General features: G+C 34.9%; 5 protein-coding genes across 6 annotated transcripts; 1 reads left to right on the top strand and 4 right to left on the bottom strand.

Annotated features, from left to right (window-relative positions):
- Positions 1-2,526: 2,526 nt before the first annotated feature.
- LOC116109499 (pre-mRNA-splicing factor SLU7-A) lies at positions 2,527-6,864 on the bottom strand. Its single transcript, XM_031395714.1, has 10 exons — positions 6,738-6,864; positions 6,228-6,391; positions 6,018-6,130; positions 5,211-5,624; positions 4,940-5,075; positions 4,520-4,819; positions 3,767-3,983; positions 3,430-3,530; positions 2,976-3,044; positions 2,527-2,891 (listed from the first exon to the last, which is right to left on the bottom strand). The coding sequence occupies exons 1-10, from the start codon at positions 6,751-6,753 to the stop codon at positions 2,814-2,816; spliced, it is 1,608 nt and encodes a 535-aa protein (XP_031251574.1). The 5' UTR covers positions 6,754-6,864; the 3' UTR covers positions 2,527-2,813.
- A 1,359-nt stretch (positions 6,865-8,223) lies between these two features.
- On the bottom strand, positions 8,224-10,504 carry LOC116109493 (transcription factor MYB4). Its single transcript, XM_031395709.1, has 3 exons — positions 10,174-10,504; positions 9,830-9,959; positions 8,224-8,994 (listed from the first exon to the last, which is right to left on the bottom strand). Exons 1-3 carry the CDS (start codon positions 10,304-10,306, stop codon positions 8,430-8,432), a joined length of 828 nt encoding a protein of 275 aa, XP_031251569.1. The 5' UTR covers positions 10,307-10,504; the 3' UTR covers positions 8,224-8,429.
- A 3,340-nt stretch (positions 10,505-13,844) lies between these two features.
- LOC116109491 (protein root UVB sensitive 2, chloroplastic) lies at positions 13,845-17,874 on the bottom strand. The gene is made up of 10 exons (XM_031395706.1): positions 17,524-17,874; positions 17,293-17,427; positions 17,114-17,202; positions 16,931-17,015; positions 16,741-16,800; positions 16,552-16,645; positions 16,291-16,388; positions 15,825-16,004; positions 14,830-14,952; positions 13,845-14,755 (listed from the first exon to the last, which is right to left on the bottom strand). The coding sequence occupies exons 1-10, from the start codon at positions 17,533-17,535 to the stop codon at positions 14,330-14,332; spliced, it is 1,302 nt and encodes a 433-aa protein (XP_031251566.1). The 5' UTR covers positions 17,536-17,874; the 3' UTR covers positions 13,845-14,329.
- A 144-nt stretch (positions 17,875-18,018) lies between these two features.
- Positions 18,019-20,641, bottom strand: LOC116109492 (chromatin modification-related protein MEAF6-like). 2 transcript variants are annotated; one of them, XM_031395707.1, is made up of 7 exons: positions 20,534-20,641; positions 20,342-20,436; positions 19,495-19,595; positions 18,988-19,057; positions 18,816-18,843; positions 18,676-18,736; positions 18,019-18,526 (listed from the first exon to the last, which is right to left on the bottom strand). In XM_031395707.1, the coding sequence occupies exons 1-7, from the start codon at positions 20,544-20,546 to the stop codon at positions 18,424-18,426; spliced, it is 471 nt and encodes a 156-aa protein (XP_031251567.1). In that variant the 5' UTR covers positions 20,547-20,641; the 3' UTR covers positions 18,019-18,423. The 2 variants fall into 2 exon arrangements, with proteins under 2 accessions (XP_031251567.1, XP_031251568.1); XM_031395708.1 differs by having other exon boundaries at positions 18,676-18,724.
- A 4,410-nt stretch (positions 20,642-25,051) lies between these two features.
- On the top strand, positions 25,052-27,122 carry LOC116109501 (actin-depolymerizing factor). Its single transcript, XM_031395716.1, has 3 exons — positions 25,052-25,335; positions 25,877-26,142; positions 26,744-27,122. Exons 1-3 carry the CDS (start codon positions 25,312-25,314, stop codon positions 26,892-26,894), a joined length of 441 nt encoding a protein of 146 aa, XP_031251576.1. The 5' UTR covers positions 25,052-25,311; the 3' UTR covers positions 26,895-27,122.
- The last annotated feature ends 689 nt before the right edge of the window (positions 27,123-27,811 follow it).

Raw genomic sequence — 27,811 nt, 5'->3', positions numbered from 1 at the left:
TTTTTTTTTTTGGGAAGTAAGTCCCTTTTGAATTGGTTGTGAAACTTTCATCTGTTCACAAATGAAAACGTGCTGCCCATTGATGTTACTCTCTCTTTCTCTCTCTCCTTTAATTTGGACGTATTTTTACCGTAAAGTAGTGATATGTGTTGACAATTTACCATGCAATGATGCAAATACTGGGGAAGGGGAAGGTTCAATTATTTGTACATAGAGCCCCTTCATTCAGGCTGGGCTCCTTGCTGATATTTAGTTTATCAAGTTACTCACTCATTTATGTATCTCACATAGCGTCATTGTTGGTATCGACTATCGAATTCGTTCAACTTGAAAACTCTTCTATGGATATGGATATGGATATTATGAAAGGAATACTTTTTGTATACTTGCCATTACTGAAGCGACCACAGAATATTTTTCTGTTTTACGAGTTAGATAATGTTGTACTGGAGGAAGAAAAACAGCAAAAAGAAAAGTGGGTATCACTGTCCATCCATCTTATGAAAATGATGGTATGGTATCTCAGCGTAAAAAGCTTAGCTTAACACATACAGAGGGATTCTGTTACATAAAGAAGATCCTTTTCTAAGATACGATAAATATTCTAGAGATGGAAAAAGATCCTAAAATTGCATCAGAATATGATTGGATGGTAATACTAATACTGATACTCACTTAAACCCGCACTGAAGGTTGGAGCCAGGAAGTAAAAAAATCAAAATGATTTGAGCCTGTAAATTTACGGCAGCTATTATAACTGATACTATTAATTGAAGCGTATTCAATATGCCATTCTTTCTCTTTTCAATCATTCTTGGTAATTAGTCCTCTATCCTTAGCAATCTTCAAAGGGACAGGTTCAGGTTCTTTGCTTTGATTTCCCAGGTAGAGTAGTGACACAAGAAAGCATAAAGAACTGAAAATGCCGAAACCTTTTAGTAACATATATTATTGTAATGGCAATTAGATGATTAAGCATATGAATAATTAATGTTATCCTAGAAAACTTTTCACCCTTTACATACTGACTGCTTAATTTTAAAGTTTTATTTGTATCTAACAACTAGCGTCATAACTAAGCTAGTTCATATTCATCCACAATTTCATCAAGTTTCGTGCGGCAAACGCGTAGCGTCGGAACTAAGCCAGTCCAAAAATTGGACCAAGAGAATACGAATCCAGCAATTAAAAAAAAAAAAAAAAACAGAACAACTCCCCTTGTTAATTGTTATAAAGAACCATTATAACACTCTCTCCAGGACACTGCAAACCTGAGTCCAACGAGCCCACAATTCCATGTCTTGTTTTAACCTACAAGTACCACCTCCCAAGAAGGCATGGAAGACCTTCAAATCAAAATTACAAAGCAAGTTGCATAAGCTCAACAGGTCCAAAGCTATCAAAAAACCTAAAACTCAACTGCCTGCAACAAACCCATCTCCCTTCATTGAGCAACGAATTCAACGTAAAAAAAATCTTCCTTCAATATCCCGCCAGGGTATTCGTTCTCGTAGCCATCGGCGTTATCTCTTCAAAAAGAAAGCTGCACCTGTGTACATAGACAGACTGTTTAAAGAACCAATCGCTGCTGAGCTTTTTGTAAAGTATCCACGACCATACCCAAATACAAAGGATGTGAAACTCCTCCATCAGGTAGAAGGTAGAGCTTCAGGGTCAGGGACAGGGACAAGCAGTAAGGAAGAAAAGGCTAGTGGTGGTGCAGCAGATGATATGTGGGAATCGTTGGCATTAGCATCGCCACAAATGAATGGGATAGACCAAAGAGCAGAGGAGTTCATTAAAAGGTTCCGGGCTGAAATGCAGTTTCAGGAGATGATGGCACGTCGTTTGTAGCATTTGTTCATGCATGGACAGTTTTATATATATATATCCCTTTTTTTTTTCTTTTAGTGTAAACGAGATTCTAAAGTAAAGCTTTGGAAGAGTACATTTCCTATTCGTATTTATGGGGAATATCGATCCATCTCGTATGCATCAATGGTATCAGTTAAATTACTCAGAAAAACATGAATGAAAAAGTTTCTCTGCATGCTTGAGAGAGGCTTCAGTTTGTTTGGATGATATCTATTAATTATGTATCATTTCTCACATTAATATTCTCTAGAATTATTTGAGAATTGATAATTAACATTATGGTATTATTTCTAAATGTAAATTTATACTACTGCCTGGATTAAGGATATATGAGATCTTATCTCATTTCAAAACCCAAAATCAAAGTATTTATGCTCGCACTTGATATATAATTATGTAATAAATCAACATTGCGTTCTCGTTTTCAATTAGAATATCCCTTTTCAGGTAATTTCACTTAAATATTATTCTTAAGAAAAATATACTAAAATTCTAGTTTAGATCGGTGCAATTAACGGTGAACCCGAATTTGACAGATGAGTCACATTTACATGTACAAAAACAAATTAAAAAAAGGATGAGTTCACCACCCAGAAACTTTACAGGACTACTAAAATCCTAGGTCATCGTCCATGTTAAAAAGTTGGAAAATATTTAAGCACAACTGCATGGATTTCGCCTATATAAGATACATTGGAAGTAATTTAGAGTAGCATATCATTGTTTGCTGACATTTAGAAAGAGAGAAATTCTCCAACATTTCATGATACAACCAGCAAGATCCTAAAAATATACTACCATCGAATCCTTACAACAGCAAATGGAAACACTCCAAGCTTTTCAATCCAGATCATCAAGGCTCCATAGTATTTTTATAGCCCCAGAGCTTTCCAGTTCAGAGATGGACTCCATACGGAATTCTGTTTGCACATGTCAACTTAGTGCAGGAAATCCCTCATGGGATCATCATGATGCACTTTCTTCATCCTATATGCCTCCATATCCTCGGGAGTAACCTGCAGTTCATACAAAAATGGTGAGAATAACCACAAACCGGACGCAATACTCAATCTGACTAATATAGGGTGAAGTGGTCATACCTCATCATTCCATCTGACATTGTATTTCCTCTTTCTCTCATCTTTCTCCTCTCTCCTCCTTTCGTCCTCCTGCCCAAACCAAGCATATTCAGTAACCATAAACCAACAATAATAAACATCTGGAATCGAAGCCTATAATACAATTCCAACTGAAAAACAGAAACACAGCACAGACACTTGGCCCAAGTAAATTGACAGTTGAATGACAACTGTCAATTTTACTCCTGATCCAGTTAAATCTCCTGATAAAAACTAAATCCCTGCTAAGCCACTCTCTCTTCTCCTTTTGAACAAGCAACTTTCTAGAGTAACAATAAAAGTCGTCAGCTCACATCTCAGTGAGAAATTCAGAAGATTCCACTCCCTCTCTTCTCTCCCAGAAAAAAACATGATAACAAATAACCAAACGAATGAATAAAAAACAAGACATAAAAAGGTTAGAAAATATACGCACCTTCTTGAGTGCATCAGCAAGTAATTTCTCATCCAAAACCAAATCCTCTGGAACATCAGTCCCCCAAGTGACATGCCTTTTCTCCTCCACTGGTACATGCTCTGTTATAGGTAAAATGAGGAATTACAAGATTATTGACAAGAAAATAAATATCTTATAAGACCAACATGAATATAAAGATAGTAGAAGAACCAGAGAAAATAGAAGTTAATATATCAATTTACATCACTTGAGTATCACTTTGAATAAAAGCAAACCCAATGCAAAACTACTTTGAGCATTTCAGCATAAAATTATAACAGGGTCACAAAACTTAAAAGCAAGCTAGCATAGTAACCTTCATTGGCCTCTTTACGGGCAATATTGGCCTTCATGAGGTCTGTTGCAGCCTCTGCAGCCTCAATTCCAGCTGCACCTGTGCAATAGCTGTTACGTATCACTTGCTTGCAGCATTTATACCCCCACTGATGATCCTTCCACCACGAACCCCAAACACTAGTGTGATTATTAATATAAACGTCCTCTTCATATTTGCTCTTCGGAAGTGCTGTCTCCTGTAATAACATCAGATTGAACAATTAGATCCCTAGCACAGTGTACTAGAGCAAAGTACAAATAAGTTTTGAAGCTCTTTCAAAATGTTTTCAAAAAGCCTTTCATTTAAAAACCAAAACAGAACTACTTAGTCAGTTACAATCCTTCTAAAGAAAGTGTTACATGTTTTAAACACAGAAATACCAGGAATACAGGAAACATTGTTAATCTACCAAAAAGAATCTACAATAAGGCGACAGGCATATTAGGACCCAAACTTGATATCAGGTCATGACAATTTGTCTCCTAGAAATTCCAAGGGGACCTCGTAAAAAACAGAGAAAAAAATAAAAAACAGACCCAGATGCCAATCTTTAACTTGAAAACATAATTGACCCCCTAGGAAATTACTTAATTCTTGGTTGGGTAATCTGTTACTGTGTTCATTGTACTAAAGAAACTCAAACACCCAGAAAACATATGTTCATAGAGTATGTAACCAAACAAACCTAAAGATCTAATTGACATATTAATATATCATTAATATAATATTTACCTGTCCCTTTATTATCCGGCCAGTACGATCATATTCAACTTCTCTTTCACTTTGTCCCAAAAGCAGCTCTCTTGGAAGTTCTTCCTCAGCAGCTGCATTGCCATATTTTTCCATAATTGTGTCCTTTGTTTTAGACTTCAACTTCTCCTTTATGACCTTATAATTCTTATACAGCAATTCAGCTTGGGAAGGAGCAGCTTGCATGTGAATGTCTTGTCCCTTATCAAATGCTTCCCAAGAATGGATGTTGAGCTCCTTAAACTCCAAAGCTTGACCACTATTTCTGTATTGGTTATCCCCCTATGATATCAAATAGAATGTCAGGAAAAGGTAAATCATGTTCAACAAATATATAAAGCTTTGCAATGGAACTACAACAGTAGTTTAAATGCTGGGACCCAATTTTTCCAAGTCACTTACTTCATAAAATTTCTCATTTGGATCTGCATCAGGAAGTGGATCTTCACGCATGGATCGAGTTTTAGGATCATAGTGTGCCGAATTAACATCCAGATTTAAGAGGTACTTTGCTGTATCCTCCCGAATTCGCAAATTCCTAAGAGAAAAGATATTTCAGTAACTGCAACTCCAATTAAAATGCTTGAAAAAGATAACACGTCATAACATACAAGTCCATCAAGTACAAGCTGAGGAAGCAGTCAACGAGGATGCATTTCAAAAAGAGACTCACCTTACAGTTCCTGTGCTCCCACCACCTGTTGTACGTACACGTTTTTCAACCTTTGCAAAATCCATTTGCTTGCTCTCATCAACTTTGGCTTCATCTACCCTTAAATCATCGTCATCATCGTCCCCATCACTGAGCCCATCCTCACTACTCTGGTTATTATTTTTCTCCTCTAATTTCTTAAATTGCTGCTCCTTCAAAAATTTCCTCCGTGCTTCATCCCTGGCTTCATATCTTTCAACAATTCGGGCATAGGTTGATGTATCATAGCCATTCCAACGGTCTCTCTTCCCATCGTAATCAAGCTCAAAGGTCTCAATTTTTTCATCAGGTGCAATGTTTATGTTTGTCCACCTTGCTCCCATTTTTCGAGGACGTTCCATGCATGACTTGGCATCATGTGTCATTGCTCCACAGCTATAACAAACATAAAATAGCTTTAGAACACTACTTCCTTGTGTAAATAATTGAAAAAAGAAAATATTTAAATAAATAATATATTTTTAACCCAAACCCTCAAGGGGAAAAAGAAAATGTACTATAGCAAAAAACCTATATACTTCTTAAGAAAAAATAAATGCACAGGGAAACGTCTTAAGCATATACGTCCAACAAGGAACTACATGTTAGAGGGCCAACTCAAGAGATGCTTATGCCATTCTAGCCCTAGGATTAAATTTAAGGCTGAGCTTCCCTTAAAACCATAAGAAATGTTCATTTTGTTGGATTAAAAAGGATCTCATCATCACGCCAAAGAATAACTCTAGGAAACTGAAGTGAAAGAATGGAGAGAAATATTATGTAACTTACTTAGCGCATGCACCTTTGCGGTATTTTTCAGCATGGAAAATTTTCGCGCCTCTGTCATACCATGACTTTGTGTAATTGGGGTCGGACTTCCACTTTCTTTGATGTTTTAAACTCTAATAAGCCATAAAGAAAGAACTGTTTCAGTAAAGTGTCTTAAGATTGCTGGGTATGAGGATCAAACCAATGCAAAAAAGAATGAAAGTAACTTACCGGCTTTTCAGAATTGAGATACCATGGTGCCGAGGACATGTACTGAGGTATATGAGGATTGATTTCTTTTCCATCCTCATCAACCTCGGCAGGAGCAAGCCCAGCTTTACGCGCTTCTTCTAATTCAATTTGCTTCCGGTGATCCTCCCTAGACTTAAATGCCACTGCAAATCCAAGCCAAGCACATTAAATACAAGGCATAAATGTGAAGAAAAAAAACAATAATTTGAAATCAACACAAATTCTAGGTAAATAAAATTACGTTTAAATGGCTAATACCTAGAGGTCAATAGAATAATTTTTAAAATTCATACACCAGTAATTAAAATCCTCTTAATGATTAACATTTCCAATTGAGAAGGTTTGCCCTACAAACTTATCGATGACAAAACCCCAAGAGATTCCGATAAATTTAAAATTCGAAACTGATACCAAATATCACCACTACTAACTAATAAAAGAAAAATAGACGGTAAAGAAAGATAATCAAAAAGGGTGAAAAACACGTACCAGATGCTGTCGCCATATTTCGTCGAGTCAATTAGAAGACGATCTTTATCGATCTCAAAATTGAATCGATTTGGTAATGAAAGCAGAGAAACCCTAGAAATTGGGAAAAAAAGGTAATGGTTTGGCAGATGTGATAGCGTAAACAGTAGGGTATGAGTCGGTTTACACATGTTTCGTTATTTTCCTTATCGTATTAGTAGTAGGACATTTAAGGCGGCTAGTATGTTGAGATGTTTTATACTTTTATTAAAATAAAAACACTTACAGCTCAGTTAAATGGAAACGACATAGTTTCAGAAATTGGGCTAGCTATTTATTATATTGTATAAGAGTAATGCTATATTTACACCATCTATTATATCATTTTTATTATACCATGATGTGGCATATTTCATATCCACATAAATTTTTAATTATTTTAAAATTTTAATATTATAATAAAATAATTATTAGTAAAATGGTGATAGTGTAATGAAAATGATGTAATGAGTGGTGTAAATGTAGCATTACTCTATTGTATAATGTTATTTGATTTTGATTTTACTTGTTACTTCCATTTATTATAGTATTCGGACTTTTGAGGCAGTTAACTATTTAACTCTTAAGTGAAAGAAAATACCAACATTTATAATAAAATTTTATATCTTTACTATGAAAAGTAAAAGTTTGATCAATCAAAATAAACAAATTTTAGAGTTGAGGGAATTACAATTTCAAGCATGGTAAGTAATTACCCAAATTCTAAAACTTTTAATTAATATCTATTCAGAATCTTGATGAGTTTGAATAACATATACTGTACAAAGTTTTAATACAAATATATGGGTAAGATTAATAGCATAAAAATAGATAAGTTTTAATATAATTATATGGGTAAGATTAAAATTAATGGCGTAAAAATAGTGATTGGAAGAAGGAATGATAATAAATGAAAGTAGATGAATAAGAGGGTTTTAGAACCCTATTCGATTTGGGTGCGAGCCGTTCCTCAAAGACTTGATAGAAAGGCCCAGTCCAGTCGATAACCCTCATGTCAAAGAATTAGGGAAGATAAAACTACCACCGATTCAACAACTGTCATAAAACACACAAATTAAATTGATAATGTGTTTAAGAAATAACCACATGTTCATCATTTTTATATATCCTTAATTTAGAACAAGAATAAATCATTTTTAAAGTAAGTATTGTGAATGCTTTTGCAAAAGTAGTCCACATGGATACAAAGGATGTAACTATCATCCAAATCTTTTAAGATTTTATCCTTAAAAATATATAGGAATGCACCACGTGAAACTTTTATTAAACATCACTTCTTCAAAAGAAATGGAATCCCCACATTCTCATTTAATTAATTAAGGGATTATAATAATGTAAACATCCAAATCTTATACGAAATTCATCCCTACTAATTAAACAGCCTGGTATAAGGCCAATCGCTTGCCTCATTATGTCAAAGTTAAATAAAGCTATGGAAAATATATCATTTCAAATCAAATCAAATCATTAATGAATTATATAATTGTTTAGTATTATGGGAGCATGCCTCTGTTGAAGGTTATAATGGATTTTGATCAATCACCAAGATTTTGTTAATTACAAATTGATGCTCTTTTATACTTTCGAAGATAAATTTTCTATTTCTCACCCAAAAAATTATATTAAAAAAAAATTACAACCAACAGTCATTGCTCAAATCCCTGGTAATTCAGGTATCTCCCCAGCTCTAGTAAAAAGATTGTACCAAAAGTCCATGTTATCATACATATTACAACCGTTATTGAGTGGTTCAATCGTAGCCGCCGCAACCGGAGTCGATGAAAATTGTAGTTCTGCGTTCATCACTGAACTATCAGCTGACAACACTTCAGACCAGAAATTCTCATCTATTATTTCAAGCAAACTTTGATCTGATGAAGACGACTCCATCTTCATGCATTTGTTGTTAATATTATTGCTCATGTTATGATCAACACTAGGCCCGGACGAAACTTCACTCGAACACTCTTGTGAAGAAGAGACTGGTCCATGGTGATTAATATGTTCTGTGCTCTCGGATCTCCCATGGATACTAATATTCACTTGTTCTTGTTCCTTTTTGGCGTCTTGGTTAATATTATGCTTGGAAACATCGCTCATGGACATGGTGGTGGAATGGTTTTTGTTTTGTTTGAGTCTCTTTTTCAAGTGGGTGTGCCATACATTTTTTATTTCATTGTCCGTTCTTCCCGGTAATCTTGCTGCAATTGCCGACCATCTGAAATCATGGAAAGAATCACATTAGGATTTGAATTAAACAATCGGATGATCCTGTTCTTTCAGAATTTTTTAATGATGTAAAACCTTTGTTCTTTAGTCTCTGTTGTGTCACATGAAAAGATTTTTTTTCTGCACCATTCAAAGTGCTAATCTTGTCTAGCNGTGATTAATATGTTCTGTGCTCTCGGATCTCCCATGGATACTTATATTCACGTGTTCTTGTTCCTTTTTGGCGTCTTGGTTATAATTATGCTTGGAAACATCGCTCATGGACATGGTGGTGGAATGGTTTTTGTTTTGTTTGAGTCTCTTTTTCAAGTGGGTGTGCCATACATTTTTTATTTCATTGTCTGTTCTTCCCGGTAATCTTGCTGCAATTGCCGACCATCTGAAATCATGGAAAGAATCACATTAGGATTTGAATTAAACAATGGGATGATCCTGTTCTTTCAGAATTTTTAAATGATGTAAAACCTTTGTTCTTTACTCTCTGTTGTGTCACATGAAAAGATTTTTTTCTGCACCATTCAAAGTGCTAATCTTGTCTAGCAGTAGTTGAGTGCTATGGAAAACGTGATTTAATTTTTATAATTATATCAACACTTCGCATCAAGGAATCTTCTCAGTCCCACATGTTTCTAAACCTATATTATTTGTCTACTTCTACTGTTGAACCATTATTGTACTCTGATAATAAAAACAAACACATATGCTCTTATTTTTTTCAATTTAAATCAAGGTAAATTAATATTTTTTTTTTTCTGACAATTCAATCACAGATTCTTATTTGTGTATTCTCAAGAAAACTATAGTCAGGAGATGAGATTACATACCTATTTCCTAACATTTCATGTAGCTTGATGATGGTTTCCTCTTCTTCGCTGCTAAAGTTTCCTCGTTTAATGTCTGGTCTTAAGTAATTTGTCCACCGCAGCCTGCAACTCTTTCCACACCTTAACAAACCTGAAAAAGATTGAAGTAGTATGTTAAAACCAACAATCAACATCTTTCTGAAAAAATTTCCAGGAAATGATATCAAGAAGTAAGCATTTTGTGAAATTCCCAGGAAAGAGAAATCACAAACTCGATCATATAAAGAAACTTTTACAGAAAGTTTTCTGAAAAGTAGCATTAACATGTTCAAGGGTTTGACGAAATTGAGGTTATATGAAATTACCGGCTTGTTTGGGAAGCGCTCGCCAGTTTCCATGGCCATAAAGTTGAATGTAATTGATGAGTATCTGATCTTCTTCCGGAGTCCAAGGACCTTTCTTCAATCCCATCTTCTCACAGCACGGAGCTCTCACCATTCTGGAGCTTCTAACTCTTTACTGGAGAGGAAAAGTAACCTTTTGTTGATTAGTATTCACTCTTGAACGATGAACCCAGAAACTCAAAGCAAAACACAATGAATGTTTGGCCATGAAACTCCATATATATATAAAAGAAGCAAGAGCCACCAAGTAATAGTGCAGTGGTACAAAAAAGTCCAAAACATACCATTGAAATTGCATATAAAAAAGTAAATAACTTGATGTTCAAAAGGCACATAATCAATTCTATTTCTACCTACAATTTCGAGGAACTCGGCTTTTTTTTCTCTCTCTCGTGGGGTGTAGTGATGTAATTTGTCGGATGATCAATCAACACGTGGGATATGCTTAAAATATTGGCATATGGATGTACATATGCATCAACTTTAAATTCATGCAATTTGGATTCAATTGTCAAATCAAATGAAATTTATGTTTACTTGGTCATAATCTGACCAGTATATTTTTCTTACAGGTATTCGTAAAAAGTGTGCTCTTTCTTTTCAAAGATAAGAGAAATCTTCCTAATGAGCACAATGTTGAAGCCTAAAAGGACTCTATTATTGAAAATGATGTTGAAACTTGGGTTATATGGTCAACAAAGAAGAAGGGTGCCATGAATTGATGTGTAATTTTTTTTTTTTTTTTATTTTGGTTTTCGAGGGTGTTTAGGTCAGTTTGCACGCACTTCAATTAATCCTTTGAGTCTTTGAAATCAACGGTCATGGATTTTACAAAGAATTAAATTCATGATAACGATTTCAATTAAGTACTAAGATTTGTCATGAAATTGAAATTAGGTTAGAGTACATTTACACATGTGAGACACAAGCGTGCAATAGATAAATAATTGAAGATGAGCACTGTTTGAAGATATAATTTTTTTTCTCATAATTTATAGTATTTTGTTATTTGGCAATAGTAATAGTGTTAATGGGGGGTCAAAGAAAGAGACTAGTGGAGAGCTTGGCCGTTGGTAGGCCTAAAGAGCTGAGCAAATTCGCCTGCCAAATATATTGTCTGGCAAGTGATGAGGTCCTCTGCTAAATCACTAGGGACAGAAAATAAATGTCATATGCAGGGTCAACTTAAATTAATCAAATGAATGTAAAATTACGGAGCCAGCAAACTCTTTGGTTTGATTTTGCAAATTCACTGAGCAGAATTTCAACGAAGCAGATGAACTATCTCAGACGAAAAGGCTGCCAAGCTCACTTCTGGTTTGTTTCATCTCCGCCTTTTGTAATCAATTAATAGAATTCAAAGATAATGTTCTTTAAAAGTTTAAATCATATTATTTGACTAATATATCAAAATTTTCAACTACCATTTAATCATCGTTATGACATTTTTTCTTTTTTTGTCAAGATTGAGAAGAAGGGGCTGGGAAATGGGAACTTTGGTATATGTCAAAGTAAAAAATGATGAATATATATTGAAATGAGAGAAGAAAGTGAGAAGGAGTGGATATTACCAACTAGTGGTGAAAAAATTTAGGTATAAAGTCGCATTGTTTTGTCGCAGAAGTGGTCAATTCAAGTTAAAAAGAAGTATATCATAGTTTGAAGTTTGAAATAAGAAAATGTTTGAGTTAAAAGACTTGAAAATTACAATGAGAATATGTATGTAATTGGTGTGGAATGTGAAGGGATGAATAGATATCCAAATCAATGGTGATGAAAGAAAGAAAGGAATGCTGTAAAATCATTGAAAAGATGTGAATGTGGGTACAAATATCAACTTTAAGATGTGAATGTGGGTACAAATATCAACTTTAAGTCTTAAACATGGGTATTGAAATTCATTTGCAGAATTCTTCGTTTTTGGGAGGTTGAAGTTGAAGCAGATGGTCCCATTTCGTGATAATAATGAAGAGAAACTTTTACTTGAATCCAAAGAGTCGGCCATCTTTTTAGTGAAGAATGAAATGCAATTAAGCCAACTTATTATGACTTGTGGGGAGCCATCGTAAACAAAATATTGACTCTTACCTTACTCAGACAGTAACACTCTGGTTGTATTGCATCCTTGAGCTTTCCGACACTGGAAATGGTATCTTTTATTCTAAAGTTTTCTTTTCGCAAAGTACATTTGCTTATTAAAATCTAAGTATGTGAACAAGATCTTAAAAGAGTATATTTGTAGTTCCACTACAATATTATGTCATCATGCACTGCCCCCTCAAACAGTGGGGGATTTACTTAATGAGGAGTGGGGACCAGGGCCCCCACTCAAACTTTAAAAAACTTCGATGGTATAAATATTTATATTTAGTTACATTTTACCCCCTATAAGACTTTGACATTTTGCCCCCACAAATTTTTTTTTGTTTATTTTTTGCCCCCATCGAGTGAAATTTCTGGATCCGCCACTGCCCTCAAAACAAAATATTTTATTAAATTATTGCTGACCAAACTTTTAATCAACTTGGAAACATAAATTAAAATATCTGCAAAATAAATAATATTTATTAATTAATGAAATTAAACACAATTAAATTTCGATTTTCAATAACATTATTGTTCAGTTTGTTTTAAATATTGGTACGATGCAACATAGATGTTCAATTCAATTGTTATATTTGTAATAGGAAATCAATTTGAATTTTGATAACACATATAGTATAATTGACTGTTACCTGATGAAAATGATTGTTAAATTAAATTTTAATTATTTTAAACCGGAAATTAGTAAAGTTAGAATTTAAATTAATGAATGTGAATGGTCAAAGTACTGTACTCTATAGTCTGTGACCTAAATACTTTGATAGTAACGTTAATGATTGATAACAGCACAGCACTTGAAGCAAATAATATTCAATTTTTAAAAGTATTTAATAGAATGAATAAAAGTCAAATTTGTTATCCATAAAACTTTTCTTCCTCTCAATTATTATTTTATATATAATGAATAAAATAATGTTATACGCTCCAAATCTTTAGTAATTTTTGGTTTGATTTTCTCTCGTTTTCCCACCTCAGACAGACCAATTCATTCAAAACCAAAACCCATTCAAATTGCCATATCTTCTTATTCCTGATAAACCTACGAAGTCATCTGCCGTAATAAAAAGAATGTGATTAAAGTTTAGCATCATGATCACCAAAATTTCAGGGTGGATTTACTTTTGATTTTATAATAAAGTGGCTGCTCAAAAGGTGAAAAGGCTGCTGCGTGCAACGGCACACTCTGTTTGACTAATGGTAATTTTAATTTTTGAAGATTTACTATACTTTTAATATGGTTGAATGAAGCCAATACCAATAAAATATAACAAGAGTGGAGCTCTTTTAATTCAACAATTGTTCAATAAACAATAATTAGTTATGGTTTTTGTTTGTTAAAGGTCCAACAATGATGAAGCATTAGCTCATTCTGACCTTTTTTTTTTTTTTTTTTTTTTCTTCGTTTGGAACTTCACTTCACCACATTGACATAAGCTTTATATTCATACATAGTCGGTTCAAAATGCAGAATTAAATTGATAAGTGGAGCCCAATACTTGAAATTTTCACATAAGCTGACAAGCTATAAATATCAATGCTGATGTTATTATAACGACTATGATCAATTAGATGAATGTTAATCATCAATTTAATCTTTCACAAGACAAGACCATGTTGGTAGACCAAGACAAATAAAAATAAAGACCTAGACCTAGTCCTAGTCCTCAATACATCATAAATCTTTGGCCTTCTTCCGATCATAAGTAAGCTCAAATTTTCATGTCTCTGTAATATACTCTTCATCAAATGCTAAACTTTCTCTTCTTTTGTATGGTTTGACTTCTATAACCATCAACTTCCTAATCTCACTAACTTCATTCATCATTCTACTTCAATTAATCCACATCAGGCCAATTAAGGCTCATTACATTGACCTACATTGGATCAATATAATCAACCAAATGGAAGTTACAATATCTAAAAGGCCAAAACCATCTCAGCATTTACTCTACTCAATTTAAATATTAAAATCTCTTACCTTGAACAACATATATATCCCATGAATCCCAAAATACTACCATGCAAAGCGGCTACCTGTTCCATCAAGGAAACGATCAGTATGCCATCCTTTGCTCTGCAGTTCAGTCACAAATGGGGTGAACACGCTATTCATCTTCTCATAAGCGTCTACCAACACAGTAGTACTTGGATCATGGAAAGACTTGTCCATGGTGGCAGCGAATGCTGCAACTAACCAACCCCTCAATGCATCTTCACCTGTAGCATTGTGCTCTAATGCCATGTCAGTCCATTTATTTCCACGATTTAAAACAAACTTCTCCTCGCCAAATATCTCTTTTAATTCCTCAAGTTTTGAAGGCTTGATAACCTTGTGCAGAGCCCTGCCCACCTTTACATTGCCAGCATCTTCTATAAGTCGACCAGGAAATAAGAGATCTTCTCGATATCTTAGATCAGCAGGGCTAGATATTCTGCCAGTCTGAATTGAGTTCCAATCAAGAATCAGAGAGATGAAAAAAAATCACCAATGAGCACAGTTTTCATTCAACATACCTTTACAAAATCAGCCACAATCATTGCAGTCCTCTGTGGATTCAATGTGTTGACAGGAACAGCATGCATTTCTTCAACGACACAATACACATGTACGATCGAAAGAAGGGGCCCAACTACCAACTGCAAGAATATATTCATGGTCACAAGTTTGGAATGCGAACCACTCATCTAAAATTTTGTCGACCAATTTTTTTGTTTGTGCCATTCCTCCAGTAAAATGCTGATAATAGGCAGCATGCCAATTAAAAAAAAAAAAAAAAAAACTCCAGTAGCTGCTAAAATGGGTAAATTTACGCAAAAAATAGAAGAAATCCTCTTAACTGTAGATAATGTCAAATAAAGACATGAACCAAAATCTCAACAGTGTTCTTCCTTCAAATGAGAAACATAATTCCTATACAAAGATGAGACTGTGAAATAAATTTAATAGCATATAGTAATAGGTAATAGTTTCTCTTCCCAGAATTTCATTTGAGAATAAGGACCGGTAAATCATTATTCTTAGGTTTCCTAAAGGCTTTTCAAATAGGAGAAAAAAAGTTGTTTGCCAGAAACAACTTTTGGGCTACATTAACCTAAACAAGTTAAGAAGAGCTATACAACAGGAATTTACACCATATGGATAGGATATAATAGGCAATCTGATACACATCAGAACGCCCCAACAATCAGACTCATGCAGTATTTCAAGGAAAATAAATGCATATAATACCACAGAAAACACAGTTCATCTTAAAAATATGAAGTTTTGATTTTATGTTCTCACCGTCTGGTACTTATATTTCAATTTTCAGGTCAGAAGAAGTCATAAACAACACTGATAACATACATGTCGTATGTAAAGAAACAATAGGACAGTAAATCACTGATAATATTTGAAGTCCAGTGCATCAATATAAAACTAACTTCATGCACAGTATATTATTAACAAAAGAGATCAAAAAAGTACATTATTAACAAAAGAAAATAGATTTTCATCAAAAAGTGAATACCTTTCCTTGCATTGATGAACAAACAGTAGCTGCCATCTGAATCCCAGCTCCTATGCCAACAACATTAAAAAGAGTTGAGATGGCCTCCCCTTTTGCAAATAGGTCACTGAGATTCCCCTCTTTGGCAAATGATGAATATATGGGCAATCTGGTTGCTCTTGCTGCAACCACCGCGATGCCCTATCAAATAGAAAATTAAAGTAAATTTCAACATAGAGATATCAATAACTGCAAAACTGAAGGGTAAGAATTTATTCAGTGGCCATGAACTTGAAAGAAAAGAACAGAAAAGAAAAAGGAGGGAAATCAAAACAAGTTGTGCAGCAAACTTCGCTCTCATTTTCGTTCTGATTTAATGGTGCTAACCACGAAAATCATATAATAATTCAACATACTACTAAAACTTTTGAGGGAAAAATATAAAGCTGGGTCTTGAGAAAACCAAATTAAAGAAAAAAGCACATACCTTCGCAAAATTGCCAAGGCCTGCCATTTCAAGAAAAAGACCTGGGCATAAAGGAGAAAGGACTTCCAAGCCAGAGCCCAAGTCATAGAGGACATCAGCTGCAAGGTAGAATCTTTTTCTTGTTAGACATTTATAAAAGTCATAATATCATAGATATTAGATAGCACAGAGCTAACTCCATGCCATTAAGATTATGTTAAGGCATGAAAAGCAAGTATAAAAAGAGGAGAAAGTAACAATGTCTAGAGTCAGGATGCAAACCTACGATCCTCCAACGCTTTGGCTCTGAATCCATTCTAGCACCAAGATTACTACATATAAGCTTCCCTACGTGCTGCATTCCATCCTTCAGTATCTGCTCATCAACAACACAAAAAAAAAATTCTTAAACGAAAATGCAATTACAGCTAGACATCAATCATTAATTCAAGCAATAACAACTTAACTTACCCAACTCACAACAGTCGCCTGTGCAGGAGTGGGTCTCAAGCCTGCAGCAAATAGCAGTGACTGCAAAAGAGTAAGAATACCAAGAAACGACGTCCCATATCAAAGCAATTCTTGCATGTACATACCGAACAAGAACAATTAGAAGCACAATTAATAATTACTGGCAACATTGAAAGTATGAGATAAAGACCTGAGTGGACAACACTGATAATGCAGCACTGGTTAAGTGTTGCAGAGCCCGAAATTGTGTGTATCTAAGATACCCTTCATTCACACTACAAATATAAAACACCCACAAAATATAACCGCAGCAGAAAAAAAAAATTAAAAACAAGTTATTCTAACTAGTGCCCCTCTGCACAAAATGAGTTACCTGTACGGATAACCGGATGGGAAAAATTTATTTAAGAAAGATTCAACAGCCCTATGGTACACTGGTCTGGAGTCATCCAAAACCTTCACCTACAAGAAATAAAAATGATTTTTTTTTTTTTTCTAAAGAAAAAGAAGGAATTGCAACATGGGTATTGTTAAATGGGAAGAGAAACTGACAGAGAGATAGCCATCGGGTTTAAACTGGTAGTGGCGCGTGATGGAATTGGAAGTCTCAAACCAGTCAACTGGGATGTCTTCCATCGCCATAGTTTTATCTGGTTCCTTCTTCTTCTTTAATAAGTTGATTTTCTCCTTAAAAACACGGAATAAAGGGAATTAGACTTAGTTTTAGTTTCAGTTATTATTCAATATTTGTAAGTGCGCCAATTAATAAATATTAATAAATACCAGTAGGTTCATGGACACTGGAACCAGTGCGAAGAGTGTAGCGTAGGATAAGAGGGTTTCACGCCTTCACGGTCGCCTCGGAGTTTCCGATATAAGAATTTGTTTTTTAAATAATTTTCTAATTATTATTTTTTGTTAAGAGGCAAATGCGAAACGATATAGTGCTAGTGCTTGGTGGATCTCATGGATCGGCTTATTAGGCTAATCAACAAAAGCCCATTAAGCTTTTAACATTTTGAGCTAATAGAGTTTCAAGTGTTTCTTATCTATTAGATTCGCGGCATCAATACTAATATAGTTCTATAATATGCAAGTTTAATTATTTATAACTTCAACTAGTTACATGCAGATCAATCGCCTAGTTCAATCTAAATGTAAACAGTTCGTTGAAGATAGTTTCAATTCACTTTACTACCAAGTGAAAGGTGCCAAGCATCTGTGATGTGACCCCGTCCCTGGTTCAATATCAGACAAAAGTTCAGGTGATTCTATTGCTTGGTTAAAATTTGAGTGCACTTCAACCTGGCTTTCAGAGCGGGAACAAACATTAATAGTCCTTGCTGCTACAGACAATGTTCATAAAGCTCCAACCTAACACAAATTATAAGGGAACTTCATCCTTCAATCTTTCTCTATAAATTAAACAAATAAGAATCAAGTCAGGCAACTGAAGCCATGAAATATACCATATTACCATTAACATAGTATCTGCCGAAGGAACAGCCTCTCAGATCATTATAGTTAGTTCATGATTCCTTTTTGCATCAGTCAAGTGAAGTTTTTCCTTGCCCGAGCAATTGTAATTTCTGCCATTAACAGGATCTTATAAGTGAAAAACAATCTGCCTCAGGCTCCAGCTGCAGCAGATCTCGCACAAAAGGGGCAATGAACATGCCAATTTTACAAAGTCACATCAGGATCATCATCATAGTCAAAATCTTCACTTGAATGCCTGATTCTTTTTGCGTCTCTTGAAGCGCCTCTTCCCTTCTTTGGTTTACCTCTGAAAACAGTTTAAGTACACATGTTTCACATCACTGATGATATAATTTTAGACATCATGGTGCTATATATTAATCATAGTTATCAATCATTTTGAGCCTCAATAATACCATAATACTTTTACTGAGAATAAAACAGTAAAGTACTTACTGCCCATTCCCAAAGATACCTCCACCCTTAGACCGACCTGGACCACAGTCTGATCTCCCATCTACAGTTAATACAAAGGAAGAAAAAATAATAACAAGACAAGACAGAAAAGATTCAAAAGCCTGCATATATGGGCTCACCATCTCGTCCAATTGCTTGCTCTTCAGCCTGACAAAAGGAAAGAAAAATTGAAGAGAAACCCCATAAAGAAGTATTCAGTACAACCTCCTAATTTATTTTTAAAAGAAAACTGCATAAGTAGTGCTTGGGGATTTTCTATATTACTAAACATTTACAATTCAGAATACATACTGCTGGTGAGGTGACTGAAGATAAAGAGAAGAGCCTATCTTCAGGCTGGAACTTCCTTGACCGCTTCAAGCTGCAGCCACAAGCATTGATAGTTATGTTCAAATAAGTTCATAATGCAGCATATATCAAGCTATTCTATTTCATAATATATCTAGAACCAGTCATCCTAAATCTATGCCTATTAACATGTAGTGATTTTAAGGTCTCTCAGTATGACATGACTTGTGAATGGAAACTTCAAAAGACAATGAATTATCATTCTTTTCTCTTTCTCTATGAATTTATGTATATATTATTCATATTTCATTCTCTTTAATTGGAAAGTAACCACGCAAACTTATAAAGACGTAACAACTCTTAAAAAAAACAGGAAGTCAACAAAATACAACTGATTCATCAATGAAATTAGTTAGGATTATAATTTTAGATACAGAAGATAAGGCAGGACAATTTATTCTTTTCAAGTAGAAGAAATGAAAGAGAAAGTATATAATGGCCACTCCATACAGTGCAGTGTTCTTAGATGAAGATAAGAACCCTTCAAAACCTTTCAATACATTGCCACATTGGCTTGGATCTTGTAAATAACTTGTCTCCATATCATAGACCTGAAAAGAAAAAAAAAATATATATCAAACTCAGTAGGGTGGTGAGAAAACCAAAATCAGTATCATCAAGGAAAATTCTTAGATAAGAATAGGAGCCCTTCAAAAGACTTGTGTACATACTCAGAACACGCCTTAAGCATGAGGTTTTCAGCATAGCTGATGATTCATAAATTAATAAAACATTACTAGTGAACTACTTATGTGTCTAGAACCTAATGCTAGAAAAAGCTATTGCTAGTAACATGTATCAAGTTGCCAGTCAGGGATATTATGATTAGTAGAACTTTCAAAGGTCTATTTTCTAGAGCAAGGTAAAACTCTTGAACTGATAAGTGAAAGCACTTGTGTTAAATTATAACCAAATATCCTTCTTAAGATCAGCTTCAAGGAAGAGATCAGCATTGAGTAATGATTTTTTTCAATAGAACTTTTACCTCATACACGGTATCTATATGCCATAAAATTTAGCATCACAATTGGACTTCCAAGATTAAATCAAGCCTACCTTAGTTTGCCAACAGGACCAATAGCATTCAAGAAGGAACCGAACAGTCTTAGAGGTTAGCCAATCACTTTAACAACCCTTTTCTTTTTATACTTCTACAATGCAACACTTCTCCAACTTGAGTAAACCCACAATCTCATTTTAAAACCCCATAATCTATAAGGCAGTCTCGAAAAACTTAATACAGAAATACCCAACTCAAATACATGTAGAAAACCACAAGAGAAAATAATGGATTCACCTGTCGTTCAATGTTACGTAGCTCTTCGAGAAGCTTGGCTCTCTTGCTTAGAAGTGAAGCCATCACTGCCGATGCGCTGGCTGGGGTTCGTTGTCCTGAATTTAACCCAACAAAAAAGCAACTAAAATAAGTATTGAATAAACATATTTCTCCTTATTGCAAAGAGATCGAGGAAAGGGAGTAAGAGGACACCATCAGGATCCATCTTTCGCGGGAAAATTTTAACGATCAGTGATGAAAGGTTTTAAACTTATAAACCCTAATTAGGATTAGGACCACGAATCTTTGTTTCGAAAGGAAACCCCTTTTATACGTTGTTTCTAAATTAATCAAGGTTAAAATTAAATTTTGGGTTTTACGGATTAAGACCATTAGGTCCTCTATGATGAGATTTAATTGCGTCACGTTATGCCAAAATCTGATGAATAAAGATGGGCTTTATGGGCCGGTGGGTACTGGGGCTAATCCAATGGACACTGACGGATAGATACTCGACAAAGGATAGTTCTTCCCCACATCAACAAAATGTTTCAAAAATAGGCCCAATTATTTTTTGGATCAAATAAAATTTTGGGGTCTGTTTATTTTATTATTTTGAATAGAATTTTAAGAATAATATTAGATAGTTGAACAGGAGAGTATTACGAGGTAAAATTTAAAAATTTATAAAAAAAAACCCCCTAGGTTTGCTAATTTAACTAAACACCCCAATAAATAAAAATTTTGTAAAATGACAAAAACACACATAGCACCTGCAGTGCCAGATTCCGGCCACCACCGTCGGAATCTGACCGGAAAATTGCGTGACACCACAGACCGATCGGATCTGACAGGTACGGCGTTGATATGGCCTTTTTCGGCCAGATCCACCATGGATCTGGCCGTCGACGGCCGCAAATGTCCATCTTTGGTCGTCAGCGACGGCCAAAGATATGGTCGTCGTTGTCTGTCAACGATGGCCATATCATTGAATTACTAGCCATTTCTGGTGGTGGTGTAGACCGTTGTGCCAGATTCCGGCTACCACCGGCGGTGGTTGCCAGAATCTGGCAAGTATTGGTGGATGGGGGTGTTTTTGTTAATTTTTAAACTTTTTTTAGGGGGTATTTAATAAAATTAATAAACTTAAGGGGTCTAAAAGTAATTAAAAATAGACTAATATTTCTCAAATAATGTGCCAAACAATATTTGGGGAATAAGATTGGAAATATGGGTAGAAATAATAAGCCAAACGGAGCATTGATTTTTTTTTTTCAAGGAAATTTAAAATGTGAACATTTGAGACAAATGGATAATTACAAATTTAATTTGTTTAAAAAGACTTAGGGGGCGTTTGGCTGGGGGTAATGTGGGATTACTGGAGTTATGTCATCTTATATTATTTGATTACCGCATTTGATTCTCAAGTAATATAAGATTTCGGTAATCTTCAAATAACAATAGTAGTTACTGTTAGTAATATTTGAGGTAATCTGATAATCTCCATTTTCTTAAGTATTCTAAGATTATCAGGGTAAATTTTTTTATTACAACTCTATCCTTTATTAATAAAATTTTAGGACAATAATGCCCTTATTTTTAAATTTATTTACATGAACATGGTTTTTACTATTTCACCCCAATTAATTAACTTTTTGGACAAAATTACCCTTAAATTCAAAACAAATTACAACCCACCCAAGCCACCAGCCCCACCCACCTGCCACTAGCAACCACTGTCGCGGCCAGCCGTCGTCGCTATCGAAACGGCGCACGGAAGGCCGAAAATGGTCGTCATTCATCGATATGACAATTTCCAGCCAGATATATGGTCGAAAATGGCTAGATTGTGTTAGATCTGGCCGTTAATGGTCACGTCTATAGTCGTCAATGGCCATCGATAACCAAATCTGTCATGTCTAGCCATTTCTTGCCTTCCATGCACCGTTAGGTTGCCGGCTACCAACAACCGACAGTGACTGGATTAGTGAGGGTGCTTTGTTGATTTTCCAAACTTTTATTATGTCGTTGTTTTTGCTAAGTTTTTAAATACATAAGGGTTATAATAATCCAAATAATAAATACATCTGTAAATCTGTTTAAACTCTTAGACCAGATGCTTGTGATTTTCAGCAAATACGGAAGAAAATGGTGAAGAGTGCCAAGGAGTGCATAAAACGAGAAGAAAACAACTTAGAAATTTATGGAAGGATGCAGGCTATCTTTATAGAAATGGATGCCTCTCCAACTCAATCAGAGTTGCAGCAAACTTCTTCAGTAGCTAAAGAATTGGAGCACTTAAAGGAGGCTGTGATGAAAGGTGATGATGGAGCAAATGAAAAAGGAAAATTTGATCCAGAGAAACACATTGATGCATACTTGCCTGTTAGAGTTAATGAGCAAAGGTAAGTAGCAACAGTTACAGTCATTACTTGTAGGTCTATCAGTGTTTGCTATGCCCATAATCAATATGATACCTACCTCAGTTCTTTGGGGTTACTTGCCTACATGGCCATCGACAGTCACCAGGTAATCAGTTCTGGGAAAGGTATGATGTCTTCATCACCCCTGATCGACGTTACAAGTAAGTCATGCACCTAAGAATAACAGTAGATACATGGTGTCTCAAAATTTTTCGCTATTCATTTAATATGCCAAAATTCAATATTTCCCTCCTAATTTTGATTATTTTCTGCTGGCTTGGAATTTGGCAGAGTTCTGGAGGGTGTTCTGCTTCATTTGTGGAGGTGGTACCATTCAAATTATTGCTTTGTTTACACTCTTCCAAATTGTATTTCTGGTTTGTTTCGGGATAACATGGATACCTATAGCTGGAATATTGTTCCCCCTCCATTCTCCTTCTCATCAGCATAAGACAGCACATCCTTCCAAAGTTTTCCACCCTAGTCATCTTCGGGAACTGGATGCTGCTGAATATGAAGAAATTGCTGGAGCTCCAAAGCTTCACCGGTCTCTCACCCAAGGTACGTTTCCTTACCTTTCTCTATAGATGAATGTTGGGTTCTAGGGTCATTATCCAAGATGACTATGAAGTTTTCCAATTTCAATTAATGGGCTGTTTATATTGCTTTATTGAAAATCCTTTCGGTGTTCTTGTCATTTATTCTTCTATTATTTGCTTGTTCTTTGCAGATCTTTCCACTCATAGGCATGGTAAAGTGTGTGAGATAATGAAACACCTGACAGTGGAATAATAGACAATGAAAATGAATTCTATGATGCTGAGCTATTGGATGAGATGACAACAAGCAGAGGTGAACTAAAGCATAGAAGTTATAAAGAAGAAAGGTTCTTCCAGAAAAGCCAATTAATCTCCTTCTTGTTGGGTAATGTAATGATTTGTCAAAAGTTTCTAGTTAATGCATGTTCATGCTAGAATATGCATGGTCTGCAGGTACATCCAGAAGATGCTGTCAGGTCAGAACAAAAACCAAAGTGATGATCAGGATATACAGTAAGCTCATTATGATGATACCAATGATATTTAATCAACCAGATAAAAACCATGCTCCTCAGAGAGGATTGAGGGATCTCTTTTAGTGAATCAATCTACCAGGCACAGAAGAAGAGAGGAGATAGAGAGGAGATGGGGAATGAAGATGAAGAAAAAGAGAGGAGATGGGGAATGAAGACGAAGAAGAAGAGGTTTAGAATATATATTTTTTTTTTAAAAGTATGGACGGACCGTCTAAACGTAAGGGGCTGACGTCCATTTCAGTCTAAACGTAAGGGACGATCGTCCAAAATTTATGAGTGGCCATCTCCAAAGTTTTTATTTTTTTTATTTTTATATTTTAGTTAAAGATTGATGTCTTTTATTTATGGATATCTGTCCAAAATAAAGGGATTATTGTCCATAACGAATAAACGACCGTTCTTAATATTTATAAATTTTTTTATTATATTTTAATTATAGACAGACGTATTTTAAATGAGGATGTCCATCTCTAATATATGAATCCCGTCTATATAATATAGACGAAAGTCTATATGAGTGACCGTCTATATAATATAAATGAAAATCTATATGAGTGATCGTCTATATGAATGAATGATTGTTCTTATTTGATGAATGAATGATTGTTCTTATTTGATGAACAACTGTTTATTAAAAAAAATTGATAAAAAAATTAAGTTACGTATACGTGTAGACCGATATATATTTTCGATACAAATTGTTCGGTGTCATAACTTTGTTGTTAAAGTACTTTAAACCTGCGCTTTACTTTTGATTGCCGAACGGATTTAACGTGGCATGAGATAAGAGTGTGACAGAGCAATAATAATAACGTAAAAGTAAGCTGGGCCTTCCGTAACAAAATACGCGGCGACTAGTGAATGTTGTCACACGTCCACTTGTCTCCACCACGTGCAAAGCAGATGAATCTGAGGGTCCCAGTGTGTTGACGGATGAGATGTTGTTTGCTTAGCTAGTCAACATCCCTTTCAATAATCTCTTTTTATCTTTACTTGTGTTCATGAAAATAGAAATAATTTTCACAAAATTCGATGTGGTCCCGTCGGCAAGCATAGAAATTAGAAGCGTTGATACTACGCACCGCCCCCAGCATCAATACAAATATCATTTGCTTTTCCCCTTCTGAGTGGCATTAGATAATGCTTTTTCTTATTTTTTAATAACCTATTTCCTTTATTCATTTGTCCTATCTGCATTTCATAATCTTTATTGCAAAAACGAAAAAGTACACAGATTCTTTGTATTCTGTAACATCAACCTATCTCTTAACTTTATTCACTACGCTCCTCACAATCCGAAGCTTCCCATTCCACCTTTACAAATTTCTCTCTCTTCCCACTGCTCGATTTTTAGTTTTTTTTTTTCTTTTTCTTATTTAGTTTAGTCGTATTAAACTTGGCTATCTTTTTCTAGTTTCTATATTCTGCTGTGTTCTTGTTCGTTAAATTTAAACTAGAGGGTATACTATTGCTGCTCTTTCAGTCTTGCTGCCATGTCTTTCAGAGGACTAAGTCGAGTAAGTCTTTTTTTCCTTCTTCTCTATGGTTGTTGTTCGTTTCCTTGTTTTCAAGTTATGGTTTTTGTGCACAACTATGCATGTTTGTATGGGAACTGAGATATAGAGCTTAATAGGTAGTTAATGGGTTCTTTAATTTTGTTGAAACAAATATTCCTGCTTTAAAGCTAGGATGGAGCTGAGTTAATTATATTTCTTTTCAATAAACGTAATCTGGGTAGATCTGGGTGGCGATCTTTTACTTGCTAATTTATTGAAACAACCTACCTAGTTAGAAACTTCGTAGTTGACAGACACAAACCTCATATTTTCAGCACCCTGCAGGGTAGAGTACTTAGTTTTATTTTTCAATCAAGTTTCTACTTCTTTTGAATCTTATCATTTTTCATATTGATCGTGCCATGATTCAATAATTTATTATAAAAGGAGAGGGTGAAAAGAGGACCAAACAGCTGGTGCTAATTTATCTGTGAATACACACTTGTATAAAGTTTTAATCTGTTCAATTGAACTATTTATTGAATTGGCTCTTTTCTTTCAGCCAAATGCCACGTCTGGCATGGGCGTGTCCGACCACAGCAAGAAAACATATATGGAATTGCAGAGGAAGAAGGCTCACCGTTATGTGACATTTAAGATTGATGAGAAGAAAAAGGAGGTTTTGGTTGATAAGACTGGTGGCCCAGCTGAGACTTATGATGATTTCACTGCATCTTTGCCAGAGAATGATTGCCGATATGCAGTATATGACTACGACTTCGTGACTTCTGATAATTGTCAAAAGAGCAAGATATTCTTCATTGCATGGTTAGTTTTCTTTTCCTTTTAGTTTCTAAAGGTTTTTCAATTTGATTGTTGCTCTGTGTTGAAAAATGAAATATCCTTGTTCAATGTGACAATCTGACATCAGGAAATTTGGGATCTGATTTATTAATTTTCTTTTCCAAGCACAAAATTGATACCTGTTTGGTATGGTGCTTGTGTTAATGCCTTGTTGATCACATCTGTTTCCTTTCTTTTTGATAACTTGACTTAAACGTAATCACATATTGTTAAGTAATCGAAGGTGTAGTTTTGCTTTGTTAGTTCCATGAGTTAAACCTCAAAAGAATTTCTTGCTATTGTTTGTGTCCTTTCATGTTGATAATTGGCTATTTGTTGTTATGTTCACTCTAGACTAAACTAAACTTCCATTACCATCTTCATTTACGACAAATGTAATTATTTGAGCTTGTTCATGATGACAATAACAATGCTGGGATAAACTAAAGGATTTCATATTTCTTATTGGTGATCCATCATTATTTAAGCATTTTCTCAACAGCATTATTCTGGCATTTATTCATCTCCTTCAAAAGTTTTCTCGTTAGGATCTCATTCTTAGTTGTATTCATGATTAATGAAACAGGTCTCCTTCAACCTCAAAAATCCGAGCCAAGATGCTTTATGCCACATCTAAGGATAGGTTTAGACGGGAGCTGGAAGGTATCCACTACGAGATTCAGGCTACTGACCCTACAGAAATGGATCTTGAAGTGATCAGAGACCGTGCTAATTGAAAAAATTTGCAGTTTGCTGTTCCTTCCTTGGCAGAAAAAAATCTGCTACTGGTTAGCAACAAATGAACTTTTGGCCCTTGCTTCAAATGAGCTATATTCAAAATTCTCTAAAGAAAAATAGTATATGAGTGGTCGTTGAATAACTGGCATCTGCTGGTGAAATTTGGTTCCTTGCTGTTTGCTGCTCTCAGAACATATTATCATATATATAGATTTATCTCCAACTGATGTTCTCTTTTCAATTTCTTTTCTGTGGTTTTGTTGCTATCAATTATTTCACCCCATCTACACACAGCTAAGAATCTAAACTACTTGCTTGCTTGGCAACAAGAATTTTCACAGCTGAAAATTAAACGACATTAACAAACAAAAAGAAGGTTTCTTGTTATGGATCTCTTACGTTACCCTTGCGGCACTGCCCCCCGTTTTCATTTTAATTGCTCTCTTCTTTTGTCTCCCACGATTTCCCATTAAATATGACCACGAAGGTGAACATCGAGCCCAAAAAGTTGACTTTAACCAAAATTATGAGTAAAGTTCTCCACCCAATAGCTGCAGGGTGCCCTGCATCTGGCCTTTGCCTCATCCTGGTCTTGGGCTAGAAACAATAAACCTAAAAATCTATCCACCATTATCTCGGCTGGCACAACAAATTTCTGCTGACAATTAGGTCGATATTATAAGAAAAAGGTTCAGCTATGCAGCAAAGCAAATCCTGAATATCAATTAGGTCGAAAATATAAGAAAAAATGTGCAGCATTGGTTTTCAACTTTGAGTGATAACCTTTGGATTATATCATACGAATGGTTGAGAGTTCTTTATATATATATATACTTCTTGGTTGACAAAAATCTAAACTTCCATCTTTGGAGGAATCCTTGACAGCTAACATTTTTTGGAATTACTTAATGTGACA

This window comes from Pistacia vera, unplaced genomic scaffold (genome assembly GCF_008641045.1).
Source record: "Pistacia vera cultivar Batoury unplaced genomic scaffold, PisVer_v2 Contig581, whole genome shotgun sequence".
NCBI lineage: Eukaryota > Viridiplantae > Streptophyta > Magnoliopsida > Sapindales > Anacardiaceae > Pistacia > Pistacia vera.
This window is presented reverse-complemented; position numbering and strand designations above follow the sequence as displayed.

Bases quoted from the DNA above. Each gene is read 5' to 3' on its own strand.
- LOC116109492 (XM_031395707.1), bottom strand. The intron at 19,058-19,494 runs GTATGGAGTGGC...TTGTGGCTGCAG, and splicing joins TCATCTAAGAACACTGCACT to CTTGAAGCGGTCAAGGAAGT. The intron at 18,527-18,675 runs GTAAGTACTTTA...AACTGTTTTCAG, and splicing joins GGTATCTTTGGGAATGGGCA to AGGTAAACCAAAGAAGGGAA.
- LOC116109493 (XM_031395709.1), bottom strand. From the start codon at position 10,306: ATGGTGAGAGCTCCGTGCTGTGAGAAGATGGGATTGAAGAAAGGTCCT. The intron at 9,960-10,173 runs GTAATTTCATAT...AATCTTTTTCAG, and splicing joins AGCGCTTCCCAAACAAGCCG to GTTTGTTAAGGTGTGGAAAG. The intron at 8,995-9,829 runs GTATGTAATCTC...CCATGATTTCAG, and splicing joins CATGAAATGTTAGGAAATAG to ATGGTCGGCAATTGCAGCAA.
- LOC116109499 (XM_031395714.1), bottom strand. The intron at 5,076-5,210 runs GTGAGTCTCTTT...CTTTTCTCTTAG, and splicing joins GGGAGCACAGGAACTGTAAG to GAATTTGCGAATTCGGGAGG. The intron at 3,984-4,519 runs GTAAATATTATA...ATGTTATTACAG, and splicing joins GCCGGATAATAAAGGGACAG to GAGACAGCACTTCCGAAGAG.
- LOC116109491 (XM_031395706.1), bottom strand. The intron at 17,203-17,292 runs GTCAGTTTCTCT...TATTTCTTGTAG, and splicing joins AACCCGATGGCTATCTCTCT to GTGAAGGTTTTGGATGACTC. The intron at 16,389-16,551 runs GTTTGCATCCTG...TCTACCTTGCAG, and splicing joins AAAGCGTTGGAGGATCGTAG to CTGATGTCCTCTATGACTTG.
- LOC116109501 (XM_031395716.1), top strand. From the start codon at position 25,312: ATGTCTTTCAGAGGACTAAGTCGA. The intron at 25,336-25,876 runs GTAAGTCTTTTT...CTTTTCTTTCAG, and splicing joins CTTTCAGAGGACTAAGTCGA to CCAAATGCCACGTCTGGCAT. The intron at 26,143-26,743 runs GTTAGTTTTCTT...TTAATGAAACAG, and splicing joins AAGATATTCTTCATTGCATG to GTCTCCTTCAACCTCAAAAA.